Here is a 17611-nt window from a genome sequence, read left to right as displayed (position 1 = left end):
GAACCGATTATAAGAATATACATATAACCTCCTCCCTGGGGGACGGGCAACAGAAAGTGGGTGAAGGGAGATGTTGGACAGTATAAGATAAGACAAAATAACAATTTATAAATTATCAAGTGTTAATGAGGGAGTGGGGAATGGAGAGGAAGGGGGAAAATGAGGAACTGATGCCAGGTGCTTACGTGGAGAGCAAATGTTTTGAGAATGATGAGGGTAATGAATGTACAAATGTGCTTTATACAATTGAGGTATGTATGGATTGTGATAAGAGTTGTATGAGCCCCCAATAAAATGATTAAAAACATTTTTTGATGCCAAAGTGGTAATCCTAATAGACACTGTTGAAGGCATAGGACACTCATGGGGCTTATTATGAAGACGTTTTAAGAAAAATGAAAGCATCACTGGTGATAGACAGGTGAGCAAAATTGAGTTAATAATTTTTCTTTTCCCATCTTTAGCTCATTCATTTAGCTCATTTATTGAAGGGGGCAAAGGCCGTCACATAAGAATATCCTTAGGATGTCTTATCCCATCCCAGCTATAGTCATAATCTTGCCCCTTTAGACTTCTGTTTGTTCCCCAAACTCAAAGGCACATTGGAAAGAAAGTAACTCAAGGCCCTCAAGGATTCCAGAATTGCCCTTTGATGTTATGCAAACAAAGATCACAGACTTCTTTGGAGAAGGGCAGAGAGAAGGAAGTAGCACCTTCACAAGTTTATAGACCTTGGTGGGGGCTATATGGAGAACAAGCTTCACATTTTAAGATAGTTATTTACTGAAGGATTCTATGATTTAGTAGCAGACCTTTTGACTTACCCTCGTACATGTAACTTGATGCCATGTTTTGCCCATTGGGAACATTTCCTTTCATGGGAATTTTGGAAAGAGACATCAGGGAGAAATAGGCATGCATTAAAATTGACAAGCAAAAAGTGAAAAGACGTTTTGAGTGGAATAATATCTTCTTTGAGAGAAGTCTATTTTGACTTTAAATAATATATGTTTTTAATATTATCTTTGGTTTGAATTTAATCAGTCTACAGGGAATAATTTATTTTTGCTAATAATTGCAGCTTTCACTTACTTGCGCTCATGGCCATACATGCCACTAAACAGTTTACATGTATTATTTTAGTTGATTCCTATGACAATACCAAAAAGTAGCTAATATTTTTACATCCCATTTTGCAGATTAAGGAAACCGAGGCTTAGAGGGAGGTTAAATAACTTAGTTTAAGTTTAAGTGACATAAAACTCTAGAAAAATGGTGTTGGTAACATCTATACCTAATACTGTTTAATTTAAGGTAAATATAAAACTAATAAGTGTTCTTTGCACACATACTGACTAGAAGTGCAAGGCAACTTAGCTTTGTTTGGAGCACAAGGTAAAGTTAGCTTAGGGTTGATTATGGCTTGTCAGTGAGGGAAAGTTGTCCATAATAGCTTTTATTAAAGGAGCAAAAACTGGAAAAAAAGATGCTAACAATTTAGTAATGGAAAATTGTTAAAATGTCATTATTACAGTTGATTGGGAGAAGGCACTTAAGTCATTCTATTTCTAAAACACAGAAGTACATTTCTAGATATGTAATTTCCCTTTTTATTCATTCCTGTGGCTATCTTTCTTATACAAATAACATAAAAGATGTCCTTGTCCTAGTTAATGTTGTTATGACAGTCTTGTTTCTCTTGCTGTTTCTTACTCTTTATTCTGGAAGTCCTTTTTGTTGACTTATTTTAGATTTTATATAACTAGTAAATGTTTAGACCATTTGACCTGTATACATATTTTAGGATGATATTATGAATAATAAAATGTTTTAACTAATTGCATGAAATAGTGCATTATACAGAGTAATTGTATGTAAGGAGCTTGATATGAAAGAAATTTACCTTGAAATTGATAATAAAATTTATTTTATGAATTTCTGGATAATAATAGATATTGGTGAAAGCTTTGGTGAAAAACTTAAGAATGAAAGATAATCTTTAATGTAATCATTTTCCTGGTAACTGAAATTCCTTGTTATACTGAGGATCACATCTATCAATAATAGTTATTTTATAGGCTTGTAGATAAAGATAATAGTGGATATTAGGCTAAATCTAATATTAGTGCAGATTTTTTTTTAATATTGGCACTTTTATTTAATTGCTAATAATTTTTAAAAAACTCACTTTACTTTTTATAGGTACGTAAGATCTTTAAACAAGTACATTTAATTGAAATATATGAGTGGTTAGATTTTAATTACTAGTCGAATATTATAGCAGCTTAATGTCACCATGGTTAGACATTGGGCTGCTAACTGAAAGGTTAGTGGTGCAAACCCAGCAGCCATACCATAGGAGAGGCTGTTTCTATCATAAAGATTTAGAGTCTCAGAAACACTATGAGTTAGAATCAACCTGATGGTATTGGGCTAATGTTCCATTGACTCTGACCTCAGCTCTATGTCTTGGTACTTTTTATATATATATTTTTTAATCATTTTATTGGGGTTCATACAATTCATCACAATACATAGATCAGTTGTGTAAAGCACACCTATACATTTGTTGCCCTCATCATTCCCAAAATTTGCTTTCCTCTTGGGTTCCTGGAATCGGCTCATTTTCCTTTTCCCCCCTCCCCCATGAACCCTCAGTAATTCATAAATTATTATTATATCTTATCTTACACTGCCGGGCATCTCCCTTCACCCACCCCTGTGTTGCCCATCCCCCAGAGAGGAGGTTATATGTAGATCCCTGTGATCAATTCCCACTTTCTACTCCCCCCCCTTCCCTCCTGGTATCGCCACTGTCACCCCTGGTCCTGAGGGGTTCATCTGTCCTAGATTCCCTGCGTTCCCAGTTCCCATCTGTACCGCTGTGCATCCTCTGGTCTAACCAGGTTTGCAAGGCAGAATTGGGGTCATGGTAGTTGGGGGGAGGAAGCGTTTAAGAACTAGAGGAAGGTTGTGGGTTTCATTATTGCTGTGCTGAACCCTAAGTGACTCATTTCCTCCCCACTACCCCTCTGCAAGGTATGTCCAGTTGTTGACAGATGGGCATTGGATCCCCATCACACGCCACCCTCATTGATGAGGATATGATTCCCCCTCCCCACCTTTGGTGTTTAAAGCCTGGTCCCTTTGGCCCTTCATGATCACACATGTTGGTGTGCTGCTTCCATGTGGGCTTTGTTGCTTCTGGGCTAGATGGCCGCTTGTTTACTTTCAAGCCTTTAAGTCCCCAGAAGCTATAGGTCTCGATAGCAGGGCACCATCAGCTTTATTCACCACACTTACTTATGCATACATTCATCTTCAGCATTTATGTGGGGTAGGTGGTCACACATTGATGGTTTTTGTTCTTTGGTGTCTGCTACCTGATCCCTTCAACACCTCGTGTTCATACAGGCTTGTGTGCTTCTTTTCTGTGGGCTTTGTTGTTTCCAAGCTAGATGGCCGCTTGTTTGCCTACAAGCTTTTAAGACTCCAGACACTATTATCTTTTGATAGCCAGGCACCATCAGCTTTCTTCACCACATTTGCTTATGCACACGTCTGTCTTCAGCGATCATGTCGGGAAGGTAGGTATCATGAAATGACTGTATAGCTGAGCAAGGTGCTCTTGTATTAAGGGAATGCGCATGAGAAGGCCCAATGACCACCTGGCACCCTACTACCAAACCTACAAATATTTGCACCTAGGTCCATTTCCCCCATAATCTTAAATATATTTCCATATGTACATGTCTGTATTTAGGCTTCTATGTATGCTCTTTGCCTCCTACTTCTTTCCTCTATTTCCTTACGCTTTCTTCATGTCCCATTACCATGTTCAGCCTTCATTCTGGTTTCGGTAATTCCTCTCAGTTACTTTGCCCTTGGTTATATTGTTTTTCAATGAAATTATTATAGCGAGAACTTCTGAATAATGGTGCCAGTGGTTATTACTGCTAGATTTAAAGCTCCAAATTAGAAAATTTTAGATTATTTCGGTAGAACACAAGCTCTTTATTTACAGTCTATCTTCCATCATTTGGAAAACCAAGTTTTTTGTACTCACCAACTAGCAATTGAAAATTAGAAAGTGGTTACTTTCTGAAACTTTTAAGATTTAAATATAACTTATTTTAAAATGAATGTTATAATTAACTTTATCAGGAGAAATTATAGTTCAAATTTCCTACTTCTCTCCACTGCCCAAAGCCATGTTTTTAATTTTTGCACAAGTAAGGAAAGGTAGTAGGAACACCACAATAATACTGCTTCCATATTGCAACTTTTCAAGGTGACTGAACTATAGTGAAATTAGTCATCAAATTTTCACATATAGAGGTTCATATTCATTACCTTTCTCTAATCATATGTATGAATCAGAGATATTTTGTGTTCTCTCTCTTTAGCATTGATTGGAATGTCTCATTTTCCCAACTTTACCGATTGCCATTGAGTGACTGTGGCTTTGTAGCAGCCCTATATAGGTTTTCTGAGGTTATAAATCTTTGTGGGAGAGGACAACTTCATCTTTCATCTATGGAGCTGCTGGTGATTTTGAACTCAGGATCTTGTCATTAGCAGTCCAGTACTTACCCAACAGTCCCACCAGGGCTCCTATCCAGTTAGACCAGAGGTTCTCAACGTGTGGTTCACGACCCCTTTGGGGTTGACTGACCCTTCCACAGTGGTTGCCGAGTTCATAACAGTAGCAAAATTATAGCTATGAAGAAGCAAAGAAAATTATTTTATGGTTGGGGGTCACCACAACATGACGAACTGTATGTATTTAAGCGTCGTGGCATTAGGAAGGTTGAGAACCACTGAATTAGACAAGGAAATCAATAATGTTTTAATTGAATGACTTTTGAATGGAATTCAACAATGTAAATTATCACCACCTCTGTCTGCTGATTGAGAATAACAAAACTGATTTTCTAATGTATGAATTCTTGCATTTTTCTTTGAACATTATTACTTGCAGGTGTTCTCTCTCTTTTCTTCTTAAGATGTATCAACGACTTTTCATTTCAAATACAGAAACTTCTTGGAAGTGCAAGCTGAATTTTTATTTATATTATCTAGCATGAATATCTATTTAATTGTGGTCCAGCTTACTGATTGGTGGCATTAGATTCATACACCTATGTCAATAAGGACCATGTTCTTATATAGCTAATTAAAAAGCTTTGTCTTATGCAAAAATGAGGCTAGTGATTCGTAATTAATTTTTGGCACACTTCATTTCAATGTCATTTATTAAAAGCAACATTTATTATGTGATTATACATGCAAATGTGATATTTTGCCCTTTTATATATTCAGCACTTCATAGGAATATATTTCACATTTTGGAAAAAATTAATCATAGTTATATAGTAAGAACCCTTGGTGGTGTAGTGGTTACCAGTAGTGCTGCCATCATCAAGGTCAGCAGTTCTAAACCACCAGCTGGTTCTAGGGAGAAAATGGGGATTTGTACTACTGTAAACAGTCTCAGAAACTCACAGAGGAAAATTTACCCTGTCCTATAGGGTCGCTATGAGTCAGCATAGACTTGATGGCAGTGATTATAGTTATATAGAAGCAGTCAGTCTCCATAAACATTGCAGCCTTGGAAACCCCATTGCTTAGTTTTGCCTTTTCCTTCACTATGAGTCAGTACTGACTCTAGGCCAGTAGGTTTGGTTTATTTTAGGTTTCATACCAAATGATATATCCATCTCCATGCTACTAAAGCTCTTATAACTAATCTTTTAATGTTTGATTCTCTTACTTTTGCATTCATCAATTTGGGAGAATCTTACACATTGAAAGCCAGGTGTTGCAGGCTAAGTCAAGCATACCTGTTCTCTCTAGACAGCAATGATGGGTTTGTATCTCATCCCATTCTCCGAAAAATCTCCAAACTCACTGCCATAGAGTCTTGTGGACTCACAGCAGCCCTATAGGACAGGGTAGCACTGCTCCTATGATTTCAAGACTGTGTCTCTTTACGGAGGTAGAAAGCCTGTCCTTATTCTGCAAAATGGTTTTTATATTGTTGATCTTGTAGTTAGTAGTCCAGTGCATAACCCTTATGCCACTAGGGCTCCCTCACCTAACCCCAGTTCATCAGAAATTGGTTAGCTTAGATGAGATCTATTTAGTGCTCTAATCATTAATAGTTTTAACTAATGCCTCAGTTGCCATAGAATAAATCATCAGACTAGGTCTTAAAATCTAGAAAAAGCCATGAAATAGTTTTCAGAAGTGATTTAATTTTCAGATATTGGTTGTTATTGTCAATTTCACCTCTTAGTCAAATCAATTAGCAGCTGAGCATTTAATCATTACATAATAATAAGACAACCAGTTTCCTAGAAATTTTCTTGGTATTATAATTTCCATTGGTTATATTTACATTTCCAGTATTCTAACTCTATATTATTACAATGAGGTAATGCAATATAATTCTCATACAACACGTTTTACTTTTGTTATACCAATATCTAAGAGAAGTTTGTAAGCACGAAGAAATGCTCACCAACAAACATTTAAAGAAATGCCTGTGATTGCCATTACATTCCACATCCTTAATGTGGACTCTCATTTTCTTGTTAGGTTTTTGAGGTGGTTTACTTTGGTTCTTGCTTCTCCATGCTGAAAGAATTTGTGCGGCAGAAGCACTTTTGTAAATCTAAGTGGCTTTTATGAGGGAAAGAGGAGTTTCAGGTATTGCAGTCTTAGACAATACACACTATCTCTGGAAAGCGTGTAAAGCCTCAAGGGGGGTGGGGGGAGTGGGAAATCTGTGACTGAAAATAGCCATTTCAGGGGAGCACAGAAAACCACGTGGAAGTAATACTGGAACAGGAGCGTGGAACCAGAATGTGGACCCAAGAGCAGGAAACAAGAACAGGGAATACCAAGAGAGCCAAGAGAATGCAGCCCCCTAGAGGGCCCTCAGGTGCTTACACGCTCTCAAGTGCTTGCCCAGCCTCTGCTTGCTGAGCACACTGAACTAGAGAAGAGAGTGGTCTGCTCTCAACCTGCTTTTATCCCCTCCTATCCCCACTGGCTGGGGAGGCGTGGTTGAGAGTATTGGCTGATCTTATTGGCTGAGCTCAGGTGCCCCTTTGTGATGTCACCTCGCTGGTGCCTAGGTGTTTTTCCATAGGTGTCTGATGAGGTGCCTGACTTCTCTGCAACCCTTTTATTGTGGCCCTGCCAGGTGATTCCTACTAACACTGGTATTTGGAGGAGACAATTCCCTTTTATCCCTATTCTAGCTACCTATTACACTTATTTATTTGTCACATCTACTCCAGACATTGTCAAGCAATAGCACGAAAGAAGAGGAAGAGATGGTAAAGCAAGGGTGGAATTTTTGCTGGCCAGTGTTTATTTTTTTCACTTACGTTTATTTAAAAAGTGGTTAATTTCCTACTAATCGTTATACTGTCAAGAGATTGTCTTTTTATAAAATGAAATCCACCTAAGTTATACTGTATTTGAAGTTTTAAAATTATTTGTCTTGATATAACCAGACATAGCGCTATGTTTTCACGGTCACTTTCATTTTTATATTACAATATTTACTGTATTTTAAATATATTTCTTTTATTAAAGCTAGCTATGTTTCTTACTTTGTAAAATTCAATTTAAACTGTTTTTGCATCACCAAATTTAACAAGTGGGGTCACCTTATTCAGGAATCCTTATCTCTTACAGTTTATTCATAACATATATAATAAAACATTTAATTTTTGGATTTTACTTTCACTGTTCTATATTTCCAATAGTGAGTCAAATGAAAGTTGTTTTTATATTTTGCTGTTGAAACAATCTTGCACATCTGTGATGTTTTTTGAAAATTGTATTTTCATCTAGCTATATAGTAAACCTCCCACACTGCAATTTTTTCTAATACTAGTTCAGCAAATTTTCAGCAATGATTTCTATGTGTCTTCTGACAGTATTTGCTGACAAAGAAATGCGTTTTAGGAACCGATTACAAGAATCTACATATAGCCTCCTCCCTGGGGAATGGACAGCAGAGAAGAGGGCAGGGGGGAGATGTCAGACAGTGTAACATATGACAAAACAATAATAATTTACGAATTATGAAGGGTTCATGAGGGAGAGGGAATGGGGGAGGGAGGGGGAAAATGAGCAGCTGATATTAAGGACTAAAGTAGAAGGCAAATGTTTTGAGAATGATGAGCTCAACAAATATACATATGTTTTTGACACAATGGATTGTGATAAGAATTGTACAAGCCCCCAATAAAGTGATTAAAAAAAGAAATATGTTGTAGTGTACTGGCCATGCTTTACATATATCATTTGAGAGATTCAAAACGTTTGTAGAAATTTCATTATCTTTCAATAAGATTTTCCCACAAAATTTTAGAAGGTCCTTCCTATTTCAGGGGCATTTACCAAGTGCTTGCACAATGCCATGAGAAATTTTGTCACCTGTTATTGAAGACAGGAGAAAAGTCTTTTCATTAAGTTTAGAAAATTTCACTACCACTACTAGATTGGCTATTACCTGGTTTTAAATATTATTGAGGCCATTAGAGAAGCGTTCTTCATAATGTGGATGCTTGGCTTTTAAATGTATTTCTAATTGGAAGTAGATTTATGCTATCATTATCTAATATGTTGAGGTCCTATAAAAAAGAATTAAATGAAGTGGGGGTGGTATCTGATCTCCTCCAGATACACAAGGGGGAAGGAAAATCACCATCATCAACATTAGCTGCCCAAGGTGAATTCTTACCTTCCTATAAAGTAATTCTACTCTGATTGTTTGATTCCCCACCAATAAATTGCAAAAAATCCCCCTCTGAGGCTGCCTGTGAATTATGCCAATACAGAAACTTAAGCTTGGGGTATTTCAGAGTTGTTTCTACTTGAGAGATGAAGATTCATGCTAACTACTTTAGCAGGAAGCTGAAATTTCACCAAAATATTTGAGATATAGAGAAATAGCCTCACATAGCTGTGAGAAGAATTTAGGAGTTTTATGGAAGCAAATGGATGGAAACCTGAAGGTTTCCACTTATCTATGCCAAGATTTGGAAGATCGATTGGAAGATGTGGTAGTTGCATAATCTGGTGTCAATTTGAGAGGATAACGAGTAAAGGGGTGGAGTCTGACCTGTCAATCAAGATATAACCAGCCTCTGTGTGAGCATGGCCTTCTCCTGAGAATTCTAGGAATTCCTGGATTTCCTCATTGGAGACAGGAGACATACTCACTACTGACAAAGCTCAGTCCATTGGAGACTCCTTCTCTGCTCAATCCCATGGAGAATCTACTGACAAGACACATGGTGCTATGCCCTGGGAGCTGGAGAAGTCACATGACCTACCCTGATGCAACCAGATCTCTGGAGCCAAAGAAGCCATGTAGAGACCCCTGTCAGCGCTGAGATGTTGCAAAGACACTGGATCCAGAACACTTCCAATCCACTGGCCTGTGATCTTCCTGCATTCGGCATCGTTGCATGTGTTTCGTGAGTCTGAAGAGGACTTTATAGATTGGTATCAGACATATGAGCTAATATTGGACTTATGGACTTGATCTGGACTGGGCTGGGATGTTTTCTCAATATTGAATTTCTATTGTATATATACACGTATGAGTTTGTATTGATTGGTTTCTCTAGTCTACCCAGACTAACACAGACGAGATGGCCAACTGATTATAAGATAACTGTATTCATGCTCATTCTAATGAACCTTGGCCCACCCCCACTTCATTTAATTCTTTTTTATAGGACCTCAACATATTAGATAATGATAGCATAAATCTACTTCCAATTAGAAATACATTTAAAAGCTAAGCATCCACATTATGAAGAACACTTCTCTAATGGCCTCAATAATATTTAAAACCAGGTGATACTCAATCTAGTAGTGGTAGTGAAATTTTCTAAGCTTAATGAAAAGCCTTTTCTCCTGTCTTCAATAACAAGTGACAAAATTTCTCATGGCATTGTGCAAGCACTTGGTAAATGCCCCTGAAATAGGAAGGACCTTCTAAAATTTTGTGGGAAAATCTTATTGAAATTTCTACAAACGTTTTGAACCTCTCAAATGATATATGTAAAGCATGGCAGTACACTACAACATATTTCTTTTTTTAATCACTTTATTGGGGGCTTGTACAATTCTTATCACAATCCATACATCCATCCATTGTGTCAAACATATATGTACATTTGTTGCCCTCATTAATATCACTTAGAAGTAAAATTTTTCTAACAGCCATTCAGAAACAGGTGCAGCAATACATTGGCTGGGAAAATCAGAAATTAAAACTGATTCAGAAGAGGACCTGGAATGAGGAATATCATTGTTGATATCAGATGGGTCTGACTGAGACAGAGAATATCAGAAAGCTGTTAACTTGTGCTTTATAATTATGCAAAGATATTTTACAATGTGGATCATAACAAAGTATGGATACTATTGTGGAGAAAAGGAGTTCCATAACAGGTAACTCTTCATGCAGAACCTGTACAAGAGAAGAAGAGGAAGTCATTTGAACAAAACAAGGGCACTGTATGGTTTATAATACAAGTTCAATTTGTATTCTGAGCAACTAATTTGAGAAGATGGACAATATCAGAGTATGGCATCAGGAATGGAGGAATACTAACAACTTGTGATAGGAAAATGTCAAAGCCTTGCTTGCTGAATGTGAAGGGGACTCGAAGCACTTACTGATGAAGATCAAAGACAGTAGCCTTCATTATTGATTACCCTTCAACATAAAGACAACAGAAATCCCTCACAAAGTAGACCAATAAACAACTTTGTGATAAAGATCGAAGTTGTCAAGGAATTCTTTTTATATGGATCCCCTGTCAACACCCATGGAAGCAGCAGTCAAGAAATCAAAGGGCCGATTGCATTGGGCAAATCTATTGTAAATGATCTCTTTAAAGTATTCAGAAGCAAAAATGTCACTTTGAGGACTAAGATGTACCTGATATAACCATGATATTTTCATGGGCCTTGTATGCATGTACATGCTGGACAATGAATAAGGAAAACTTAAGAATTGATGCTTTGGGATCATCTTTTTGGTGAATAATATTAAATATACCATGCACTGCCTGAAGAAAATAACTAATCTGTCTTATAAGTATAGGTAGACATTCCTTAGAAGACACTTTGTCTTTTTTACTTTGGGCATGTTATCATGTGGAACCAATCCCTGGAGAAGGACATTTTATTTGGTAAAATAAAGGGTCAGGAAAAAAGAAAAGATGAAAAGCTTCAAGAAGATGCACTGACACAGTGGCTGCAACAGTGGGCTTAGACAAAGCAGAGACTAGGCATGGTGGAGGATCAGGCTTTCTGAATTGGAACCCACTCAGTGACACCAACAATAATAAAAATTAAAAAAAGATGTATTCTAATTATGTAAGGACCAACTTGAGAGTCTTCAGAATCAAACACTGCCATAAACCAGGAATTATCTGTAATGGGTAAAAATATAGATCATAAGATTCTTGCTTTCAGTGTAGTTGCTATTGATTAGAAACAGGTTGTCTATTTCTTGTGGATTTCCCTGAAATCTCACAAGAGTGTTTCTCAATTAATTTCAATTTTATTTCCTGTTTGCCCTTAATTGTGGGAAAAAATGAGGCTTTCTATTCTTGTAAAGCATTACTGACTCGGAAACCCACTGGGGTGGTTACAGTCTGTCCTATAAGGTTGCTATGAGTCAGAATTGAAGGCATGGTAATGAGTTCAATTTTGGGTTTTCCCATTAATTTAATTGATAATAAGGAAATCTAAGGAATAAAAAATATCATGGGTGTGTAGAATTATTGCAACAGTAAAAGGATAAGAGTATTTGTATTGCTTGCTTTTCTTTGTAAGATGTAATTGGTATACCATACAATTCAACCTTTTAAAGCATACAGTTCAGTGGTTTCTAGTACATTCATAAAGTTTTACAACCAACACCTCTTTTTAATTCTGGAATATTTACACTATCCTCAAAAGAACCTCCATATCCGTTAGCAGACTCTCCCTATCTTTCCCAATAATAACACATGACCAAGATAATCTATTTTCTGATTCTATGGATTTAGACATTCTGAATATGTAAATGGAATCAGACAATATATAGTCGTGCGACTGACTTGTTTTCATTTAGCATGATGTTTTGAGATTCATCCACCTTGTAGCATGTATTATATTCCTTTTCTGTGTAAACAATATCCCATTGTATAGATCAGTGTTTCCCAAAGTAGGTGATACCAATCCACTAAGGTGCAGTGGGATTATCCAGGGGGACTGCAAAAGCAGTTAACTACACTTTATCCTGGATTATGGACTGTAGTACAAAAGTTTTTTTTAATTGACAAGTATTTTTTTCTGAAAAGGGGGAAGTAGGCCAAATAATGTTTGTGAATGATGGTACAGATATACCACATTTGGTTTATTCAACTGTCTATGGACATTTAGGTTAGTTGCACTTTTGGCTGATGGGTATCAGTTAAAGTTTCGGCTGTCAACCGCAAGGTCAGCAGTCTGAAACCACCGCAGCTCCAAGGAAGAAAAACAGGACTTTTTACACCTATTAAACCTTTACGGACTCGGAATCTCAAAGGGATAGTTCCATCTACCCTCTCCTACATAGTCTCTATGAGTAGGCATTGACTATTGCAGTTGAGTTTTCCATGGGTGAATAGTGCTTAAGTGAACTTTAGTGTGCTTGCCTTCTCCCTTTCAATTCCTATAGGTATCTTTCTAGGAGTGGGATTGCTGTGCCACACTGTAACTTGTGTTTAAGTTCTGAGGAACTCCCAGACTGTTTTCCAAGAGATTGCCACTGGTAATGGATTAGGGTTCCAGTTTTTCCACATCCATGGCAAAATTTGTGAATTAAATCTAGCCATAAGGGTATTTTGTTAAGTTGTACCTCATTGTGCCCTGGTGGTACAATGGCTAAGTACTTGGCTACTAACTGAAATTGACTGTTCAAACTTAACCAGCCACTCCACAAGAGTAAACATAGCTCTCTGCTTCCACACATAATACAGATGTGGAAACCATATGGGGGCAGATCTACTTTCCTTTATAAGGGCTTGTGCGTGAGAATTCACTATTAGGAATGATGGGTTTGGCTTCAGTTTCTAATGATTAAACGTAATGTGCCTGTTGACCATAAGTATATATTTTTGGGAGAAATTATTTAAGTTTTTTGTCTATTTAAAAAATTCGGTTGTCTTTTTATTGTTGAATTGGAGGAGTTTTTTTTAAGTATAAAGAGGTTTCAAAAAATAAGTTGAAAATAGGTTGAAAAGATAATGGAATTTCCCCCTTAAACTTTTTGTAGCTTTCTCATATTCCTGCATACACATTCCTTATCAGGTATGATTTATAAACATTTTCACCTGTTCTATAAAATGCCGTTTTACTTGATTTTTGGACTTTGAAACAAAATTATTTTTAGCTTGGTTTTATGACTCCTTAAGTTTATTTTCATATATTGCAAGATTTAGCATGAGTTTCTGCATGTAGAATTTTTTTCCTAAGGAAAAAATCATGTGTATGTGTCTATATTACAAAATAAAGGAAAATTAATCCCTTCAAATTTGAACTTACTGTAGCTAAAAAAATGTGCCCTTGTAACTGTTTTTCTCTCTCATCAATAATTTTTGTTATTAATATTACTCACTATATTTTGTGATTTCCTTTTTCCTTTTTAAATTCAACAACTCTTCAGTGACACTTTGTAGTTATAAATGTCCCTGTTAATTTGTGAGCCGTATTTACTTTTCTGGATAATCATAGTTTTTAGGTAGCATATATCAAGTAGTTAAAGAGTTAATGTTTTGTTTTGTTTCCAGATAAATAAGTAATTTAGCTAAGAATATAGGATGCATATCTATATTAATAACTGTTGATTCATCCTTTGGAATAGTTAAACAATATTTTTTCTGCTGAATACCCAGTTGACTAAATAGATGTATAGACCATGGATTTATGGTTGCATTTATATAAAGTTATGGTACAAAGAAGGACCCCTGATGGTTGAAGTGATTGGAAACGAAAGGAATGGCAGCTCTAACCCCCCAGCTTATCTGTTCATGGCACATGAATTGAGTATTCTGCTTTCATAAGATTTATAGCCAATCTGGAGGAGTAAACAAAGGGACTGACAGTTCCGGGGGGACATGGGAGAGGGGGAGGCTTTACAACTGTAAAGCGCATTTGTACATCATTCTCAAAACATTTTCTCTCCACTTAAACCCCTGACATTAGGTCCTCATTTTCCCCCTCCCTCCCCGCTCCCCCCTCCCTCATCAGCCCTTGATAGTTTATGAATTGGTATTTTGTCATATCTTGCCCTGTCCGACGTCTCCCTTCACCCACTTTTCGGTTGTCTGTCCCCCAGGGAGGAGGTCACATATAGTTCCCTGTAATCGGTTCCCTCCTTCCTACCCATTCTCCCTTTACCCTCCCTGTTTCGCCACTCACACCACTGGTCCCCTAGGGCTCATCCGCCCTGGTTTCCCTGTATTTTCAGCTCCCACCTGTACAAGTATACATCCTCTGGTCTAGCCAGACTTGCAAGGTTGAATTTGAGTCATGGTAGCAGGAGCGGGGAGGAAACATTTAGGAATTAGAGGAAAGTTGTATTTCTCATCGTTGTTTCATCACACCCTGACTGGCTCATCTCCTCCCCGAGACCCCTCTGCAAGGGGATCTCCAGTGGCCTACTAATGGCCTTTGGCTCTCCACTCCGCTATGTGCATATATTTATAGGTTTCGTATTAAGGTAGCAGATGGACATTGGACCTCCACTCAAGTACTCCCTCAATGCAAGAATACTTTGTTCTATTTAACTGGCATTCCATGATGCTCACCTTCCCGACACAATTGCTGAAGACAAAGTGGGTGCATAAGCAAATGTGGTGAAGAAAGCTTATGGTGCCCGGGTATCAAAAGATATAGCATCTGGGGTCTTAAAGGCTTGAAGGTAAACAAGTGGCTATCTAGCTCAGAAGCAACAAAGCCCACATGGAAAAAGCACACCAGTCTGTGTGATCACAAGGTGCTGAAGGGATTAGTTATCAGGCATCAAAGAACAAGAAATCACATCATTGTGTGCTCACCTCCCCAATATGATCGCTGAAGACAGACAGGTGAGTGCATAAGCAAATGTGGTGAAGAAAGCTAATGGTGCCCGGCTATCAAAAGATACAGCCTCTGGGGTCGTAAAGGATTGAAGCGGCTATCTAGCTCAGAAGCAACAAAGCCCACATGGAAGAAGCACACCAGCCTGTGTGATCACGAGGTGTCGAAGGGATTAGGTATCAGGAATCATCAGAACAAAAAGTCATATCATTGTGAATGAGGGGGAGTGTGGAGTGGAGACCCAAAGTCCATCTGTAGCCAATTGGACATCCCCTTATGGAAGGGTCACGGGGAGGAGATGAGCCAGTCAGCGTGCAGTGTAGCAATGATGAAACATACAACTTTCCTCTAGTTCCTAAATGCTTCCTAGCCCACCCCACCCCCCAATCATGATCCCAATTCTACCTTACAAATCTGGCTAGATCAGAGGATGTACACTGGTACAGATAGGAACTGGAAACACAGGGAATCCAGGATGCATGATCCCTTTAGGACCAGTGGTGAGTGGCGATACAGGGAGGGTGGAGGGAGGGTGGGATGGAAAGGGGGAACCGATTACAAGGATCTACATATAACCTCCTCCCTGGGTCGGACAACAGAAAAGTGGATGAAGGAAGATGTCGGACAACAGTGTAAGATGTGACAAAACAATAATTTATAAATTATCAAGGGTTCATGAGGGAAGGGGGAGCGGGGAGGGAGGTGGAAAAATTAGGACGATGCCAGGCGTTTAATTGGCAAGCAAATGTTTTGAGAATGATGAGGGCAACAAATGTACAAATGTGCTTTACACAATTGATGTATGTATGTATTGTGATAAGCGTTATATTAACTCCTAATAAAATGATTAAAAAAATAAAATAAACCCTTTAATCATGAAAAAAAAAAAAAAGATTTGCAGCCACAGCAACTCTATGGGACAGTTCTGCTACAGGATTCCAGTGAGTCAGAATTCTACTTAGACAGCTAAGAGATTTTTTTTTAAATCATTGTATTGGGGACTTGTACAACTCTTATCACAATCCATATATACATTGATTGTGTTAAGCACTTTTGTACATTTGTTGCCCTCATCATTCTCAAAACATTTTCGTTCCACTTGAGCCCTTGGTATCAGGTGCTCATTTTTTCCCTCCCTCCCGTTCCCCCATCCCTCATGAACCCTTGCTCATTTATAAATTATCATTATATCATCATATCTTATACTGCCTGTCATCTCCCTTCACCCACTTTTCTGTTGTCTATCCCCAGGGAGGAGGGTATATGTAGATCCTTGTAATCGGTTCCCCCTTTCTGCCCCACCATCCCTCCACCCTCCGATATCACCCTCTCATCACTGGTCCTGAGGGGTTCATCTGCCCTGGATTCCCTGTGTTTACAGTGTACATCCTCTGGTCTAGCCAGGTTTGTAAGGTAGAATTGGGATCACAATAGCGGGGGGTGGGGGGGGGGAGAAGAGGAAGCATTTAAGAACTAGAGGAAAGTTTTATGTTTTATCAAGGCTACACTGCACCCTCAATGGCTCATCTCCGATTTTTTTTTCTCACCATCATTAGTTACTTTGGAATTGACTCTGATATATGGCATCCCCATGGGTATCAGAGAACTGCATTCTATAGGGTTCTCAATGGCTGATTTTTCAGAATTACATCACCAGCCTTTTCTTCTGCAGTGCCTAGATGAACTTAAACTTCCAACCTTTTGATTAACAGCCAAGCGCATTCACTGTTTGTGCCACTCAGAGGCTTAATTTTAAGATATAGAGAATATTAATGTTAAACACTTTAGAAACTCTAACGCAGAAATTTATCAGTGCTCACGGTATGTGTTCTTTCTAACAGGAGGATATGAACCTTAATGAAGAACGGAAAGCTCCTTTGCGAAATAAAGACTTTACCATCAAGCGTGAGATGGTTGGCCAGTATATTTCTGCTACTACCAAATCTGTAAGTAGTGACAATTAATTGACATCAATAAAATGAGCTTAGTATTGACTAGTTTCTAATAACAAAACAAAAAAACAAAAACCAAGGATCTTCAAAATTTCACATTTCTGCCTCAATAAGTACTCATGTAGACTAGAAAATAACAAAAATGTATATATTTGTATACTTTTACTACATATTTCAAAACTGTTCATAATTTCCAGTGAGATACATATATTATTATAAATAAGACTTAGAAGGCTTTGAGGTAATTCAGTGGTAATTGAGGAGTAAACTTACTAACAATTGATTGCAATTTGTAAGTTTTCCACTATAATATATAGTGAGATGATAATTTATCTTTTGATAGAAAAAGCTATAGTCTAGTTAAAAGCTTTAACTAAATTTACAGCAAAGCAATATGTCTGTTGTATGTTGCTATTTTGGTAATATTTTAAAATAGACCATTTTGTTAAGTTAAAGATTATTTTGTGTGGTTGCAATTACATAAACTGCCTCATAATTGTAATTGT

At 37.6% G+C, this 17611-nt stretch overlaps 1 protein-coding gene across 2 annotated transcripts in view; it reads left to right on the top strand.

Annotated features, from left to right (window-relative positions):
• DIAPH2 (diaphanous related formin 2) overlaps positions 1-17611 on the top strand; it is a 982643-nt gene that overhangs the window by 66787 nt on the left and 898245 nt on the right. For both annotated transcript variants that reach the window (XM_045290573.1, XM_045290572.1), the window contains one exon: positions 16995-17099. In XM_045290573.1, the coding sequence (XP_045146508.1) occupies positions 16995-17099 (105 nt within the window). The remainder of the gene's footprint in view (positions 1-16994; positions 17100-17611) is intronic.

The sequence above is a fragment of the Echinops telfairi genome, unplaced genomic scaffold, assembly GCF_000313985.2.
Source record: "Echinops telfairi isolate 266 unplaced genomic scaffold, ASM31398v2 ScPeMD7_44;HRSCAF=162, whole genome shotgun sequence".
NCBI lineage: Eukaryota > Metazoa > Chordata > Mammalia > Afrosoricida > Tenrecidae > Echinops > Echinops telfairi.
Note: the sequence above shows the minus strand (reverse complement) of the source record. Positions and strands in the feature narration are given on the sequence as shown.